The 14,647-nt window shown below is 39.0% G+C and overlaps 1 protein-coding gene across 10 annotated transcripts in view; it reads left to right on the forward strand.

Annotated features, from left to right (window-relative positions):
* The window catches only part of EYA4 (EYA transcriptional coactivator and phosphatase 4), a 276,398-nt gene that overhangs the window by 214,882 nt on the left and 46,869 nt on the right, over positions 1 to 14,647 (forward strand). For 7 of the 10 annotated variants that reach the window (XM_042939863.1, XM_042939862.1, XM_042939868.1 and 4 more), the window contains 5 exons: positions 2,652 to 2,744; positions 7,247 to 7,313; positions 8,581 to 8,723; positions 8,866 to 9,009; positions 11,795 to 11,874. In XM_042939863.1, coding sequence (XP_042795797.1) covers positions 2,652 to 2,744; positions 7,247 to 7,313; positions 8,581 to 8,723; positions 8,866 to 9,009; positions 11,795 to 11,874 — 527 coding nt within the window. The remainder of the gene's footprint in view (positions 1 to 2,651; positions 2,745 to 7,246; positions 7,314 to 8,580; positions 8,724 to 8,865; positions 9,010 to 11,794; positions 11,875 to 14,647) is intronic. The other 3 variants (XM_042939871.1, XM_042939872.1, XM_042939867.1) reach the window with 2 other exon arrangements.

A 14,647-nucleotide genomic window follows, 5' to 3' on the forward strand; every position in this document is an offset into this window, starting at 1 on the left:
TCAGGCAGTAGGGTTTAGAATCTGGATTCCGAAACCATCGAACTCTAGCTCTTACTAGCTGTGTGACTATAGGAAAATTATTTAGCTACTGTGTACTTCAGTATCATTATCTGGAAGAATTAAGATGGTAATATTATCTACCTCGTATGATTGTCATGAGAAAGAAATGAGTTCATATCTGTAAGGCACAGCAACAGCACCCGGCATGGTTAAGTATCTTTGAAGTGTGTGCTGTTTTTATCTGCTTTCAAACTGGCTGCTCATTGTCTTTTATAAGATTTTGTGAGAAAGAAACAGAAACCATACTTTAGTAGCCTATTCCCGTATTTTGCAGTTTTCATTTTCCTTTTTTTTTTTTTTTTTTTTAATTTTTAGAGTTTATTTACTTATTGGGAGAGGGAGAGGGAGGGAGCACGCACAAGCAGGGAAGGGGCGGGGAGAAGGAGAGACAGAATCCTAAGCAGGCTCCACACCATCAGTGCGGAGCCCTGTGCGGGGCTCAGACTCACAAACTGTGAGATCATGACCTGAGCCAAGATCAAGAGTCAGATGCTTCACCGACTGAGCCACTGAGCTGTGCCTTGAAGTTTTCATTTTTAGCATAGTGTTCTTTCTTTTTTTTTTTTTTTTTTTTGTAATGTTTATTTTTGAGAGAGAGAGAGAGAAAGGGAGAAAATGTGAGTGGGGGAGCGACAGAGACAGAAGGAGACAGAGTATCTGTATGAAGCTGGCTCTGTGCTGACAGCCGACGGCCCGACGTGGGGCTCAATCTCACAAACCGCGAGATCTTGACCTGAGCCGAAGTCAGACGCTTCACCGGATAAGCCACACAGGCGCCCCAACGTAGTTTTCTTAAGTATGCTGTCTAGGGGATAACCCCGTTCTTACCACTCTCCGAGCCTTTGTAAAGAGTCCCTGCTGGGAACAATTATGCCATTTTCATGCCTAAAGGAAGGCAGCTGGTTATGGTGGAGAGATTGTGGCTGTAGAGCTAAAAAGACCTGAGTTCAGATCTTAGCTCCCTCCTCTCCTGCAGTAGAACATATGCAAGCTCTCGAGCCCGCCCTTCAGCAGCTTCCTGTGGTGGAAAATGGATAAAGTGGTTCACACTGGTGGGAGTTGTTTTAACGATTAGCTACGTGTAAATGGTCTAGCACATAGCAAGCTATTGATACATGATTTTGTAGTAGTAAATAATTTTGTTGTGTTAAATATAATTAGTAGTCAAGTATAATGTACATGGACTGCTCCACAAATCACTACTGTAAAGTATTAACCACCAGTTCATTATTTATCACCCTACAAGTAACTGGACACTAATTCTTAGATTATCGTTGCTATTGAAAAATAGGTCAACCTTACACTTCCTTTTTGCTGGGATAAGTAATCCAGATTCCTTTACTTCTTCTTTCCGACCTTTGCAGTTCTCCTCTGAATCTTCCATCAGATCTTCATGATATTATTAAATCATGGATGCGAAATTAACCTCAGGGCTCACTGAGGGAGGGTCCGGTCCATTCTGTCCATGTGAAAAGAGAGCATAATCGTTCCTGCATGTTTCTCCATCAGTTAATTGCTTTTCTAACAGAGTAACTTTGCTGACTGGCTTGGTTGATGGGGACGCTCTGACCCCACTATTCTTTTGGTCACGTTTGCTCTTGGTTGGCGAGTCTTCAGTTTTCTTCTTTATAGTTTTCTGCTTGCTTCTAACTTCTTTCACTTTATCATCCCATTTATGACCAGGAAACCTAAGAGGTGTTAAATAGAAAATCATTTAGTTTATCCCCTTGCTGCTGTGATCTATGTAGCAGAGCGTTGCCCACGAAGGGAAAATATGGTGTGACAAAAACAGGTGGAGGCTTTTTCACGGCTCCCCTCCCCCACTCACTGCATCTAGTAGTGACAATTATAAATGCCAGCCTACATCATTCCCAAGTGAAGATTTTGGCCAAACACGCCACTTCAAAGTAGAAATAACACATTAAAGGGTTTTCAGAAGATGTACTTGCTGCTGTAGAAATTATCTCTGTCTCTCTGCTTAGCTCTGTAATGCAATAAAAATTGTTATACCATTAAAATAAAAAGCCCAACATCTTAAGACTCTATATATTTTTTAGAGCAGAAATTTATTGAGTGCCTCATTTTCCACCCGTCACCGGAACAGGTCCATGGTTTCTGTATTTGCATTCGCCTCCATTGTCCTCTCAGGCAGTCAGTCTTTTTTTTTTTTTTTCTTTTTAATATCTCCTTGGGAAGAATAAAATATAAGCTAGTAAATCTCTTTGTTATGATTTGGATGAAATGTGCTGAAGACTGACTGTGATTCCCTTTTTCTGTCTTGTGACTATAATCCCAGCGTGTGCCTAGGTGAGTTACAAATGCAGATAAGTGTACTGCCGGTTCCCTGTTCAAGGTGGACTGCCTTGAAAAACCGGATCTGAGAGAACTAGCTTAGGCAGAGGACTCTCATACTGAATCCTCTATAAATGCATGCCCACTTTCTAGAAGCTAAATTAACAAACCTCTCCTCATCGACTTCTCAAGTCTTCTCTTGCATGCCCATGGTAGCGCGAAACACCACTAGTGGAACAGTCAGCGTCTTTGATAAAAATTTAGAATTCAAACTCACATGTACTTATTCTTCTACATAGTGTCTCTCCTTGCAGTCAAAACAGAGCCTTTGAACAGCAGTGAAGCGGCCACCACCTCTGGAGATGGAGCCCTTGACACTTTTACTGGGTCAGGTAAAGCCTTAAGCTCACGTGTTGCTACGTACACATCGGGGTACATACACATGGTCGTCCTAGCGAACACGCGGCATAAATACCAAAGCGGAGTTTTGAGAATGCGGACTGTTACAAACTTAGCAAGAGGCTTACTTTTTTGAGAACTTACTGTCGCAACCCTGTATATTTTTAAAAAAATGCTGTCTGGAATCGTGTTGCTGGATTTTCAGTGGCCAGCAAGACAACCCTCTGACGTTCTTGTTAGAAATAGGCAGAGCTGGCTCCCTTTGTAATTATTTTATACAGTGTTTAATTTGATAATTAGGTTGTAATAGTTGCCTTTGTTCCCTTAACTTGTCCATTTAAATGGCATTAAAAACCCCCTTCTCTCCCAACATTCGAGATGTAAAACTATCCATTTGATTCCTTCTAAATAACCTTGTTTCCTCTCCGGGTTTAAAAAAATCCTCCTGTGTAAGCAGCTGAGTGACAAGTATTAAAGGTTAATGGGCTGCAGGAAGACACATGCTGGTTGCATTAGAACCCAGCCTGAGAGCACTACTTTGACTCAGTGCTTCAAAGAGAACAATAGCGTGTCTTTAAACGTCAATCCCTTTAAATATAAATACCTGATAACTCCCAGGTGGGCCCAAAGGACTCGCATTAAGTTGACTTCATTAAAGATTTTAAGTTCCGCTACTTTGTTTAATTTATGATCCGGTGAAAGGATTTTTTTTTTTTTTTTTAAACCTGAGGAGGAACTTGAATAGCACAAAGATGAACAGTAAACCTAGAAGAGTATCTGTGGTAATTACATCTTGATTCTGTTATTCGACTGTAAGATGTCTTATGTTTTATCCGTATGCTCACATACAAAGGTTTTATGTGAAAAGAGTTGAGGTATATCCTTGAGTCTAATATCACTGTAGCATGCATTTGATTTTTATAGATACAGATGATCCCATTTCATTTGTTCACACGCTGATCGGGGGCAGTTACCATGTATTCATATAAATAGTAGTACCCCAGACAGAGAGAGGTAATAATTCATACAGTCTGCATAGAAACTCACATGTGCTAATCTGTATCCTTTCTAGCAATTCACTTGCCTCCCAGGAGATAGATAGGTACCAGCTTACTCTAGCATTCTTTATTGTTCACCTGCCATATCCCTTGTAAACTTTTTGCAGAGCGAATGCTTCTGAACACATTTTTAGGGAAAGGAACGGAATCACTAATTGCTGACATCGTCAAATAGTATACCACCAGCTAATTGAAAGCTAAGTGACAAAATCGTACAATGGTAGCTCCAGAAAGAATTATGGAGGTCTCTGATCTGTTTTATAGGCGAGAATACAGAGACACAGATAAGCTAAAGGTGGTTAAGGCCAGACCGGTCCAGGCCTCCCAGCTGGTCACTGGTATAAATGAGTACAGAACAGTGTTCTGATCAGTCTGGCCATGACTTCTGGAAGACCTCATTGGAAAATACAGAACTGGAAAACAAAAGTGCTGTAAACAGTCATCCTGTCTAAAATTCAGTCACATTATCTTTACAAATAGTTTGCCAGTTTTCATTTAAGAATTATCCAGGGCTATGCCGTCCAGTTGTCACTGGCCATATGTGGCTATTTAAGTGTAAATTATTGAAAATTTGGCTTTAAAAGTAAAAATTGTGTCTCTCGTCACACCAGTCACATTACAAGCGTTTAATAGCTGCATGTGACCTTTTAGTGGCCACCACATTGAACAGCTCAGATATAGAATATTTCCAGCACCACGGACGAGGTTCTTTTGGACAATGTTCCAGGTCAGGGATTCTCAACAGCAGTACTATTAAAAATTTGGCTAACTTTTTTTTTTTTAGTGGAAGATCTGTCATCTGCATTGTTAGATGTTCAGCAACACCCCTATCATCTATCCCAGAATGGCAGTATGACAACCAAAAATGTCTCCAGACATTTTAAATGTCCCCCAGCAGGCAAAATTCCTGCCTACCCCCCTACCTCACTCCCCATCTGCCACTCCATTGAGAGTCACTGATCTAAGGTGTCACAGTAATTAGAGTAACACCTTAAAATTGTTTGCATCACCCTCTGAGAACCTGGTAATATTGTATAGAAATTTGTTGTAATTAATTCTCAGGACATTTTGAAAACAAGCAGGTTCCTTACTTTTATGTGCAGCGATGATGAAGTATAATGAGCTGAGTGCTTTGGGTAATGTCTCTTAATTAATTAAATGACAATGGGGAATAAAAGGAAAGTCTCCCAGATCTGTACACGGTATCTCCAGAAACCCTACTGGAAATGAGACTGCCCTGTGGAGAAATGGACTTTACTTTGGTCAGCATAATCTCACCCCACTTTAGCCACATTTTGTTGTTTCTTGTTATCTGCAGATCCATGAGATAGAATACATATGTCAATTTTAGTTAAGAAGCACCAGCTCTCCAAGTTTTATGTGAACGTGTCAGTTTTCTGAGCCAACGGTTTTGCATTCTGTTTAGAAAGTGAATATAAAGACATTACTATGACATTTCAAAGGTTGAGTCTTGACACTGGCATGGGTACATTATTTTCATGATTGTCTAGATTCATTCATTCGAGGGAGGAAGCATCCTGTATATTCAGATTCATTCAGATATATGGGAGGTTTTGTTTTGTTTTGTTTTTTTCCTGAAATAATTTTGCTCTTCAGCTCATTTTATAAAAGCTGCTGTGGTGAATGGTTCTTTTCATTATTTGATGTCCCTTCGGAAAAGCCTTGTGATCTATAATCTTGAGAAGAACCGATTACTGTAAAGTCTTGAGTGTGCCAAAGCACCGTGTTATAAATAAGACACAAAAACACACGGAGTTATGCCTCATTTAACTCTATTTTTGCCAAACAGAGCGTTCACTATTGTGAGCTAATTAATCACACTGGATTTCCTGTGGAATAACACTATTGCTATTGTGTAATATACATTTAGTGCCTGTGGTGTGGTAAAACAACAACGACAGCAACAACAACAACAACAAACTTGTTCTCATGAAATTGATTTCAAAGGTTTAAACATGAAGAGACATTAACATTAACACATCAACACATTAACATCCTACACAAGGCAGCCTAGTGCTAATGTCTTTATGTTAATACATAAGTAGAAAATAGTTCATTGGTCCATTTATTTTCAAATACGTATGGCTAGTTCACTTAAAGTTTGCTTGGTAGAACACAACACACCTCTAGTCATATTCAATGATTTTCCAAAATGATTCATAGTATCTTTGAAAACATACTTCCTGCACGATTGCTATGAAAACTATAATATACTTTCCATACTCAGAGCTTACAGGCCAAATAGCATTTCACATATATTCAATCCTACGTGTTTATGAAATGACAGATCACAAGGGTACTTAATAGCATTTGGATATGGAAATAGATCATGTTTCATAAAATAGTTAGCAACCTAAACCTATTTGTCACTTTTACAATTCTAAGAGTTTAGCTCCAGTATTATTATGAACAACTTAGAAGGGACATAGTACTTTGAAGTATAACCATGATTGATTAGACTAAACTAATTCCAGCGCTGCCTTGTGTACTACTTTAATCTTTTTGAAAAGTGAATGAACAGCAGATGGCCTAATAAAGACACTCTGTGTGCTTGCCCAGTATGGATTGGCTCTGAGGGACCTGCCTGAACACTTTGGAGCCCATGTATTTGCAATACATCTGTCTTAGTCAAGGCAGATGGTTAAAGGAAAGAGAAACTTCCAAACTTCTGAATGTATTCCAGTTTGGGACGAAACGTTAATAGGACCCAACATTCACCTTGAAGTTCTTCCCAAAGGCGTACTCTCTGTGATAGTTGAGAATATATTTGTAAATATGATGGCTGCCGTACCTTGCAAACGTGCTTCTTAAGAAGTGGTGCGTTATCACTCAGGCTTTCTATCCGTATTCCAACTACTAGTTGAAAATCTCGGACTCGGCATTTCTCACTCCTCCTGCGATTGGTACAAGGAGAGGAAATAGAAAATGATAGTGTTTTACAATTTCGAAACGCAGCTTGGGACTTCACGTTTTTCTTAAAATTTTAGTAGAACAAATGTGGAGGAAGAGCAGTACGTTGCTGTCATATATTTGGAATTTAAAACATGCAGTTTGTAAACTTTAAAAATGGACTTTTACCTCGTGAGAGCTTGAGTACCTGTAATCAAAGATAATTATTCATACGTATTAATACAGAAGAGGAGGCTACTGATGCGAGAGAGCAGAAGAGTGACAGAGAGGAAGGGTTTGTGACAAGAATGAATTTCATTCTCTTACAACACACTTGAAACCGTTCAATTAGGATGAAATGTTTAGGCATCTGTCTCTGTTTAGAAAATGAGATTTTTCCGTGTAGAAAGTGTGTGAATTTTAAGAAACATCTCTTTAGCACAGTAACGTCTTCAAATTGGTTTGTTCCTTCTAGTGAAACATATTTACGAAGCAACTTTTTTTGCACTGGTTTTTGTGTCTTACAGTAATTACTAGTAGTGGCTACAGCCCCAGATCAGCGCATCAATACTCCCCACAGCTATATCCTTCCAAGTAAGTGGTCAATAGATTCTTTCAGATTTGCGAGAATTCTCCGGGGTTAACTTTATTAATCTGTATTCACACAACATAACTTGAAATTGGGATACATTTATGTCCATCTACATAAATGTGTTATAGAAAGATAGCTGAATAGATAGACACTTGGATAGACTAGTTGGCTGGATTAGACCTATAGATAAATATCCTGTACAAATCTAGAAATAGAGAGATACTCATGTTCTTCCGGACAATTTCCCTTAATTCTGGTTATTTATATACCATGAGGAAAGGCATCAAGCTCAAACCAGAACACACTGATTTCTTAATGAACATGCAAAAAATGCTGAGTAGCTTAAGGAAACTCTAACGAGATTGCGTTTTATTCAGACATTAGCACTCCATAATTTGTTCGATCGTTACATCATTTTCACTGGATTTCAAGTTCTAAAAACCGTATTTTTGAATAACATGCTCTATTGTTTTTATAACAAAAGTAGTCAGCTTATTGAAGACAACGGTAGACACGTCATGCTGAGCAATGTTAAATGTATATCTGAACTCCGTTATAATCAGCCAGATATGTTAAGAGATTGGATCCATGACTCCCACACATTTAAATGTTATTTTCTGTAGCAGCTACAGAAAATAACCTTAAACAGGGGCTGGTGTTTGGCTCTCCATTTGGGAGCATTCTGTAAAATTGGCATGATAAAGGGAATGGCATTCCATTTCTTTTCAGGAAGCAGCTGTCTCCCTTTTTCCTTTCTTTCCTTCTTCATTTTTTTTTTTTTTTTTTTTTTTTAAGATTTCCAGTTCAGGGTAGAGAGTTCTTGGTAGGGCTTTTGATGACTCTTGTATCCATTGCATAACATTAGTTCACTCCTACTGAGTAGAAGTATACTCAGGAGCATATTCACTGGCCTGTACTCCACTTCCCTTGTCTGCACATTAACTGGAGTACGATTTCAGATATAAACAAGAATTACAGACCCGGAAGACACTTTAGATATAATATCTGATCCCAGTTTCTCATTTCGTAGGTGAGGTGCAGGTCTTTAGGGAGTTGAAACTATTTGTCCACAGTCATGAGACTGATTTGTCGCCGAGCCTGGGCTCCTGGCATTCAGACTCTTTCTTGTCCTTTCCTTGTTGTTACAATTGTATTGCGGATAAAGAAGGGCATTACCTCCTGGCTATTGTAAGGTTTCACTGAATCTAAGCTGTCTGAATTAATGTGCAGTCTTTGTTGCCACAGTAATGCTATTTTTCTGATATTTAGGCCCTATCCACACATTCTTTCTACACCAGCAGCTCAAACAATGACTGCCTATGCAGGCCAGACTCAGTATTCGGGGATGCAGCAGCCAGCCGTCTACACAGCCTACTCACAGACAGGACAGCCCTACAGCCTGCCCACTTACGGTATTTCACATCTCCTCTCTTTTCCTTTGGTTATGAGCGGGCAATCCTGCTGGCCAGTGGTTATATATTCTAATGTAAGCTACAACTCAGAAGTAGGGTCATCTGACTAATGAAATGCTTTGCACATGCATTTCCCAAACAGATCTGGGCGTGATGTTGCCAGGGATCAAGACAGAGAGTGGACTTTCACAGACTCAGTCCCCGTTACAGAGTGGGTGCCTCAGTTACAGTCCGGGGTTTTCTACCCCCCAGCCAGGCCAGACGCCTTATTCTTACCAGATGCCAGGTGAGTAGCCACACAGGAAACGTGTTATATGAGGATGAATTCCTTGACCGAGACTCCTTGACTTCAGACTAAGAAGATGCATCCAGGAAAATGGTGGTTTTTTTCTTTTCTTTTTTTTGACGTTTATTTATTTTTGAGACAGAGAGAGACAGAGCATGAACGGGGGAGGGTCAGAGAGAGAGAGGGAGACATAGAATCTGAAACAGGCTCCAGGCTCTGAGCAGTCAGCACAGAGCCTGACGTGGGCTTGAACTCACAAACTGCGAGCTCATGACCTGAGCCGAAGTTGGACGCTTAACCGACTGAGCCACCCAGGCACCCCCATGAGAATGGTTTTAATTGGCACTGCTGTTCACATCAGGAAAGACAAATACGAAGGAAAAAAACGCAATGACAGTAATTGAATATACATCAAGCAACGTGCCCCGTGCCAAATTTAAATACTTAATTTAAGTTGCATAAAACTAGGCCCAAGCAAAGTAGCCTCCAAGTCATGCCAGTCACACATTTGGCATCTACTTAAGTGACATTCACAGATTCATGACAGTACTCTTTACGTACATAATGCTGTTCGATTATCTTTAAAATTGGGTTAGCACTTTTCTAAGTCCTATGTACCATTGAATGATTGCGGATTTTATTCCTTCCTACGTACCTTTTGATTAACACTATATTTCTTAATAGGAATATTTATATAATTTGCACCTCCCCCCGAAAACAATCCTCCATATACAAGTATTTAATTTTGCCTCTATGTTTGATCAGTACATAGTAGTTGCAGAAAGAATTTTAGTGGCATAGGAAGACATTAAAAGCTTGTTTCCATCATTTTGTCCATAGTGTTAGTGATACATTTGGGGCTACAAGAACATATTTTAATCAACTACTATTGAAATTTCAGTTCATCGACTACAATGAAATTAATTACTTAGACCTTTCTAGCTAAAGTGGCAGATCTCTTTTTACCTAGAATGTAGGTAGAAATATAGTTACACACAGTCGAAAGCCACAGTGAGCCACTCAGCTTCAGTTAGCAGTATTAAAGTGACCATGAATACATTCTCGTTTACCCCCTAAAATGCTTTCATATTAGGTATTCTGGGCCAGGTCAGTTTGTGGTAATTACATAATATTATAATTACGATGATAAAACAAATAATCAGGGGCACCTTGATGGCTCAGTCATTTAAGGGTTCAACTCGATTTTGGCTCAGGTCATGATCTTTTTTTTTTTTTTTAATTATTTTTTTTAATGTTTATTTTTGAGACAGAGAGAGACAGAGCATGAACGGGGGAGGGGCAGAGAGAGAGGGAGACACAGAATCGGAAGCAGGCTCCAGGCTCTGAGCCATCAGCCCAGAGCCCGACGCAGGGCTCGAACTCACAGACCACGAGATCGTGACCTGAGCTGAAGTCGGACGCTTAACCGACTGAGCCACCCAGGCGCCCCTCAGGTCATGATCTTAACGGTTCGTGACATTGAGCCCCGCATTGGGCTCTGTCAGCGCAGAGCCTGCTTGGGATTTATTCTCCCTCTCTCTCTCTCTCCCTCCCTCCCTCTCAAAATAAATAAATAGATATTAAAAAATAATTAAGAAAACAATCAGCTGTGTCAGTAGTCTTTAATTTTACTTCTTCACAGGTATGTTCCATAGAACATGTATTTTTTTTAATGTTTATTTCTGAGAGACAGACATGCAAGAGCAGGTCAGGGCAGAGAAAGAGGGAGGCAGAGGATCCGAAGGGGGTTTTGCTCTGATAGCACAGAGCGCTACGTGGGGCTCAAGCTCAAAAACCATGAGATCATGACCCAAGCTGAAGTCAGAGGCTTAACCGACTGAGCCACCCGGGCACCCTTCCATAGGACATATTTTTTAAAAAATAATCTTTAAATTGATATTACACTTGCTTTTCCCTAATTAAAAAAAAAAATAATTAAGCTTCTGACCTTGTAGTAAACTTTTAATTTTTTTAAAAAAAAATTTAATGTTTATTTATTTTTGAGACAGAGAGAGACAGAACATGAGCAGGGGAGGAACAGAGAGAGAGAGAGAGGGAGACACAGAATCCCAAGCAGGCTCCAGGCTCTGAGCTGTCAGTACAGAGCCCGATATGGGGCTTGAACTCATGAACCATGAGATCATGACCTGAGCCGAAGTCGGATGCTCAGCCGACTGAGCCACCCAGACACCCCTTGTAGTAAAATTTTAGGAGGCTTCCGAACCTTAGGTGATTGCAGCATGAGCAGTTCTCCCTTGAGTCTAAGCCCTAGTTCACATCTTTCTTGGTTCTAAGGAAAGGACATAGGAAGAAAGAAAACACAGGTTGCTTTAAGCATTAATTCTCAGTGGGTTCTGTGTTTATTTCCTAAGCTAACCCTATCCAGATGTTTAACTCAAATGGTTTTTTGTGCGTATGCAGTTGGTACGACCATTTGAAAGTTCCAGTAGTTTCCTAGAACTACTCTGCGTAATATTTTATTCTTTGAGAACCTCTGCTCTTCTAGATATTTAACCTTTAAATGTCTTTAGCTGCTGTCCTTAAGACTGTTCCCACATGCTCCTGTTCAGTCCAGCAGACATCTGTACCAAAGACTTTAACTGTTGTCACAAGAGGGTTAGAACTAAGCACATTTTTCCTTATAAATCTTTCAACTTCAAATTGCACATTTCGTTGCCTTAACAAAACTTAAAATATATTTCTCTCATTGGATTCTGCAAAGTGAAAGGTTTTTATTATTTTGCAAAGAAATACTTTTTAAATGCAATTTGTTCTTTCTTTCTAGGTTCTAGTTTTGCCCCATCATCGACTATTTATGCAAATAATTCAGTTTCCAACTCAACGAACTTTAGTGGTTCACAACAGGTATCGTAGCTTTTCTGTATTTCGACTTTTTATATCTTTCAGATTTCCAAAGAATAGTTGTAGGTTGTCATATAAGTGCGTGTTCTCCTAGAAAAAGGTTTCTGTGTTTAAAGATGGCATTTCAAGTAGTAAAAATTAGATATCTAGAATTCTTGGGATCTGTATTAATCTGGGTATTTTAGGTTTTCTGGTTGCTAAAAGTTTGCCCTTTAAACCTTTAAACAGTGATTTTTTTAACCATTTGGCATAGAATTGCAAAATTTATTGCATATTTTCCTATTATCTTAAGCTGTACCAAACATAATTTTATTTTCTCAAGTTATTGTGAATATTAATGAAGAGGTTGAATTACAACCAGTAATTAAGTTGTGGCATTTTTAATCCAAAATCTTTGTTATTAAACAAAATGCCTCTTGGATTTTTTTTCTTTTAGTTCTGATTCATTTTAATAAATGTTTGATTCCTGCTTTCCTGACAGCTGTCATTTTTTTGCTTTTGTCACTGTGCTTGCCTCTAGTAGTCCTTAGTCCCCCTCCTAATTATGTTTTTTTTTTTAGTATTTTGTGAGTTTTGAAATCTAGTTTGGTAGAATTATGTGTGGAAGAAGAATGAATGTTTCTGAGGAGTGACTGTAATGACACTTGAGAATCCTGTGTCTTTATTCCTTTGTTCTCAGTCATGCTCAGAGTAGTTGAGATACAAGGGTAGTTGATTTCCTTGGTAGGCAATACACTATTTTACTTTAACGTAATTGTTGGGCTTTTTATGTATTCTAAAATCTAATTTATTGCACAGGTGGGCTCTTTGGATTTACTGAAGGAATCATATTAATTGCCTTCTTTTAATTTTTATTAATGTAACAAAAGGCATAACAGAAATCATGATTATTAAACAGTGTGGAAAAATAGTATTTTTGATAGAATTAAACTGTTTAATTTGGCATTAGTCAGAAAAATGGCTTCTTAAAACATGAAACATCAAAGCTAGTATGGCTATTTTATGTTTAAAAATATTCAGAATCCAGGTGGCTCATTTTACTTATTTATTGATATAGCAAACATTTATTGAGCACTTACTATACTTTAGACTTTTAAAAAAATTTTTTAACATTTATATACTTTAGACTTTTGGCTAGGCATTGAAGATTCAAAAGTAATGTCATTGTTCTCTGCTGTCTGGAGGGAAGCAATTCTAAAGAAACAGATATGAAAATAATATGAACAGAGAGGGTAGGATATAACGAATATACTAATAGAAATATATGCATGAAAGAAAGACTTCTCTGTTCTGCTTGGGAGGATTTAAAAAAGATCCATAAAGGAGAAGACAGATTCATGTTATAAAATAGATCCAGTACTATCTGAAAAAATTTAAATCCAGTGGCTCCAAAATAACATAACCTGTATTTTGGACCATGGTTTGAATACCAGTCTATTATTTTAGTTCATACTTACTGAGTAGTTATTAGGTATTAGGAACTGGTCTATATGCTGGGGACATGTAAGAAGGGACAGGAGTGGATAGGACCTGATTCATGCCTCCTGGAGCTTCTTAATTACTGAGAGAAGCAAACAATAAACCAGTAAACACATAATATAGAACTGAAAAGCGTGAGGAGACAGAACAGGGTCCTATTAAAAAATATTAATAGGAATCTAATATTGAGTAGGGAGGATTTTGCGGAAGACGTATCTGTAGAAGCAACATTCAGGCCAGTGCTTCTAAGAATTTGGTGGAGGGCCAGGATGTTTGGGCATGGGAAGTGGTAGGTACCAAACTCCTGAGAGGTGAAATCCTTAGTGTGCTAGAGAATTCAAAGAAGGGTAGGGTTTAGTCTGTGCATGAGGGCAGATGGGGAAACTTACTTGTGAAGATAGGCAGGGCCCTCCCTGTATGTGTAGGGCTCTGTAGTTTACAGTAAGGGATTTCAATTTTATTCCAAGCCCAATGGGAAGCTATTAAAGGATTTTGAGCAGGAGAATAGCATCATAAAGTTTATGTTTTGAAAAGACTACTCTGGCTTCCAGCACTTTGGAGAAAGCCAAACCTAAAAATGAGACAAATTAGAAAAACAGTCCGTTGGTTCCAACAGGAAGTGACGGCAACTTGGACTAGGGTGACAGTAGAGGAAATGAAGAGATGGGAAGATCTTTGAAATACGTTTGAGTATAAAAAGACGTTTTAGGCACAAGAAGCTAGTAGTCTGGACCTTTCCTGTGATTTCATCTGCCCGTATGGGCATTTCGCAGCCTTAGAGCTTCAGCACGCAGATGTTGGCCTCAGCCTCTCTGGGTTCCATTTCCAGTTCTGAAACTTGCTAGCTGTCTGACTTTGAGCAGGTCACATAACCACTCTGTGCCTTCGTCCCCTTCAGTGTAAAATGGGGTAAAAATACCACATAGGTGGTTGTGAGGAATAAATGAGTAAATCGACTTAGAGTCTTAGAACAGTGCCTGACACAAAGTAAGTACTAAGCTACACATTTTACTCTGAGAAATTATGTTGTCGAAGTATTGCTGAGAGGTTTTTTTCCCTTGGTTTACAGGTGGCAATGAGGGAACATCAGGTCCTGAAATGAGCAGTCAAATAGATTTTTAGTGTTTTGCCATATTAGAGTTGGACCAGACAACGTGGTTGATGGGGGGTTTGGGGCACCAACCCCTGACACAGTCAAAACTCCACATATAACTTTGGACTCCTCCAAAACTTAACTAAAATTTAGCCCACTGTTGACAAGAAGTCTTGCTGATAACATAAACAGTCGATTAACACA

Source organism: Panthera leo, chromosome B2 (genome assembly GCF_018350215.1).
Source record: "Panthera leo isolate Ple1 chromosome B2, P.leo_Ple1_pat1.1, whole genome shotgun sequence".
Classification (NCBI taxonomy): Eukaryota; Metazoa; Chordata; class Mammalia; order Carnivora; family Felidae; genus Panthera; species Panthera leo.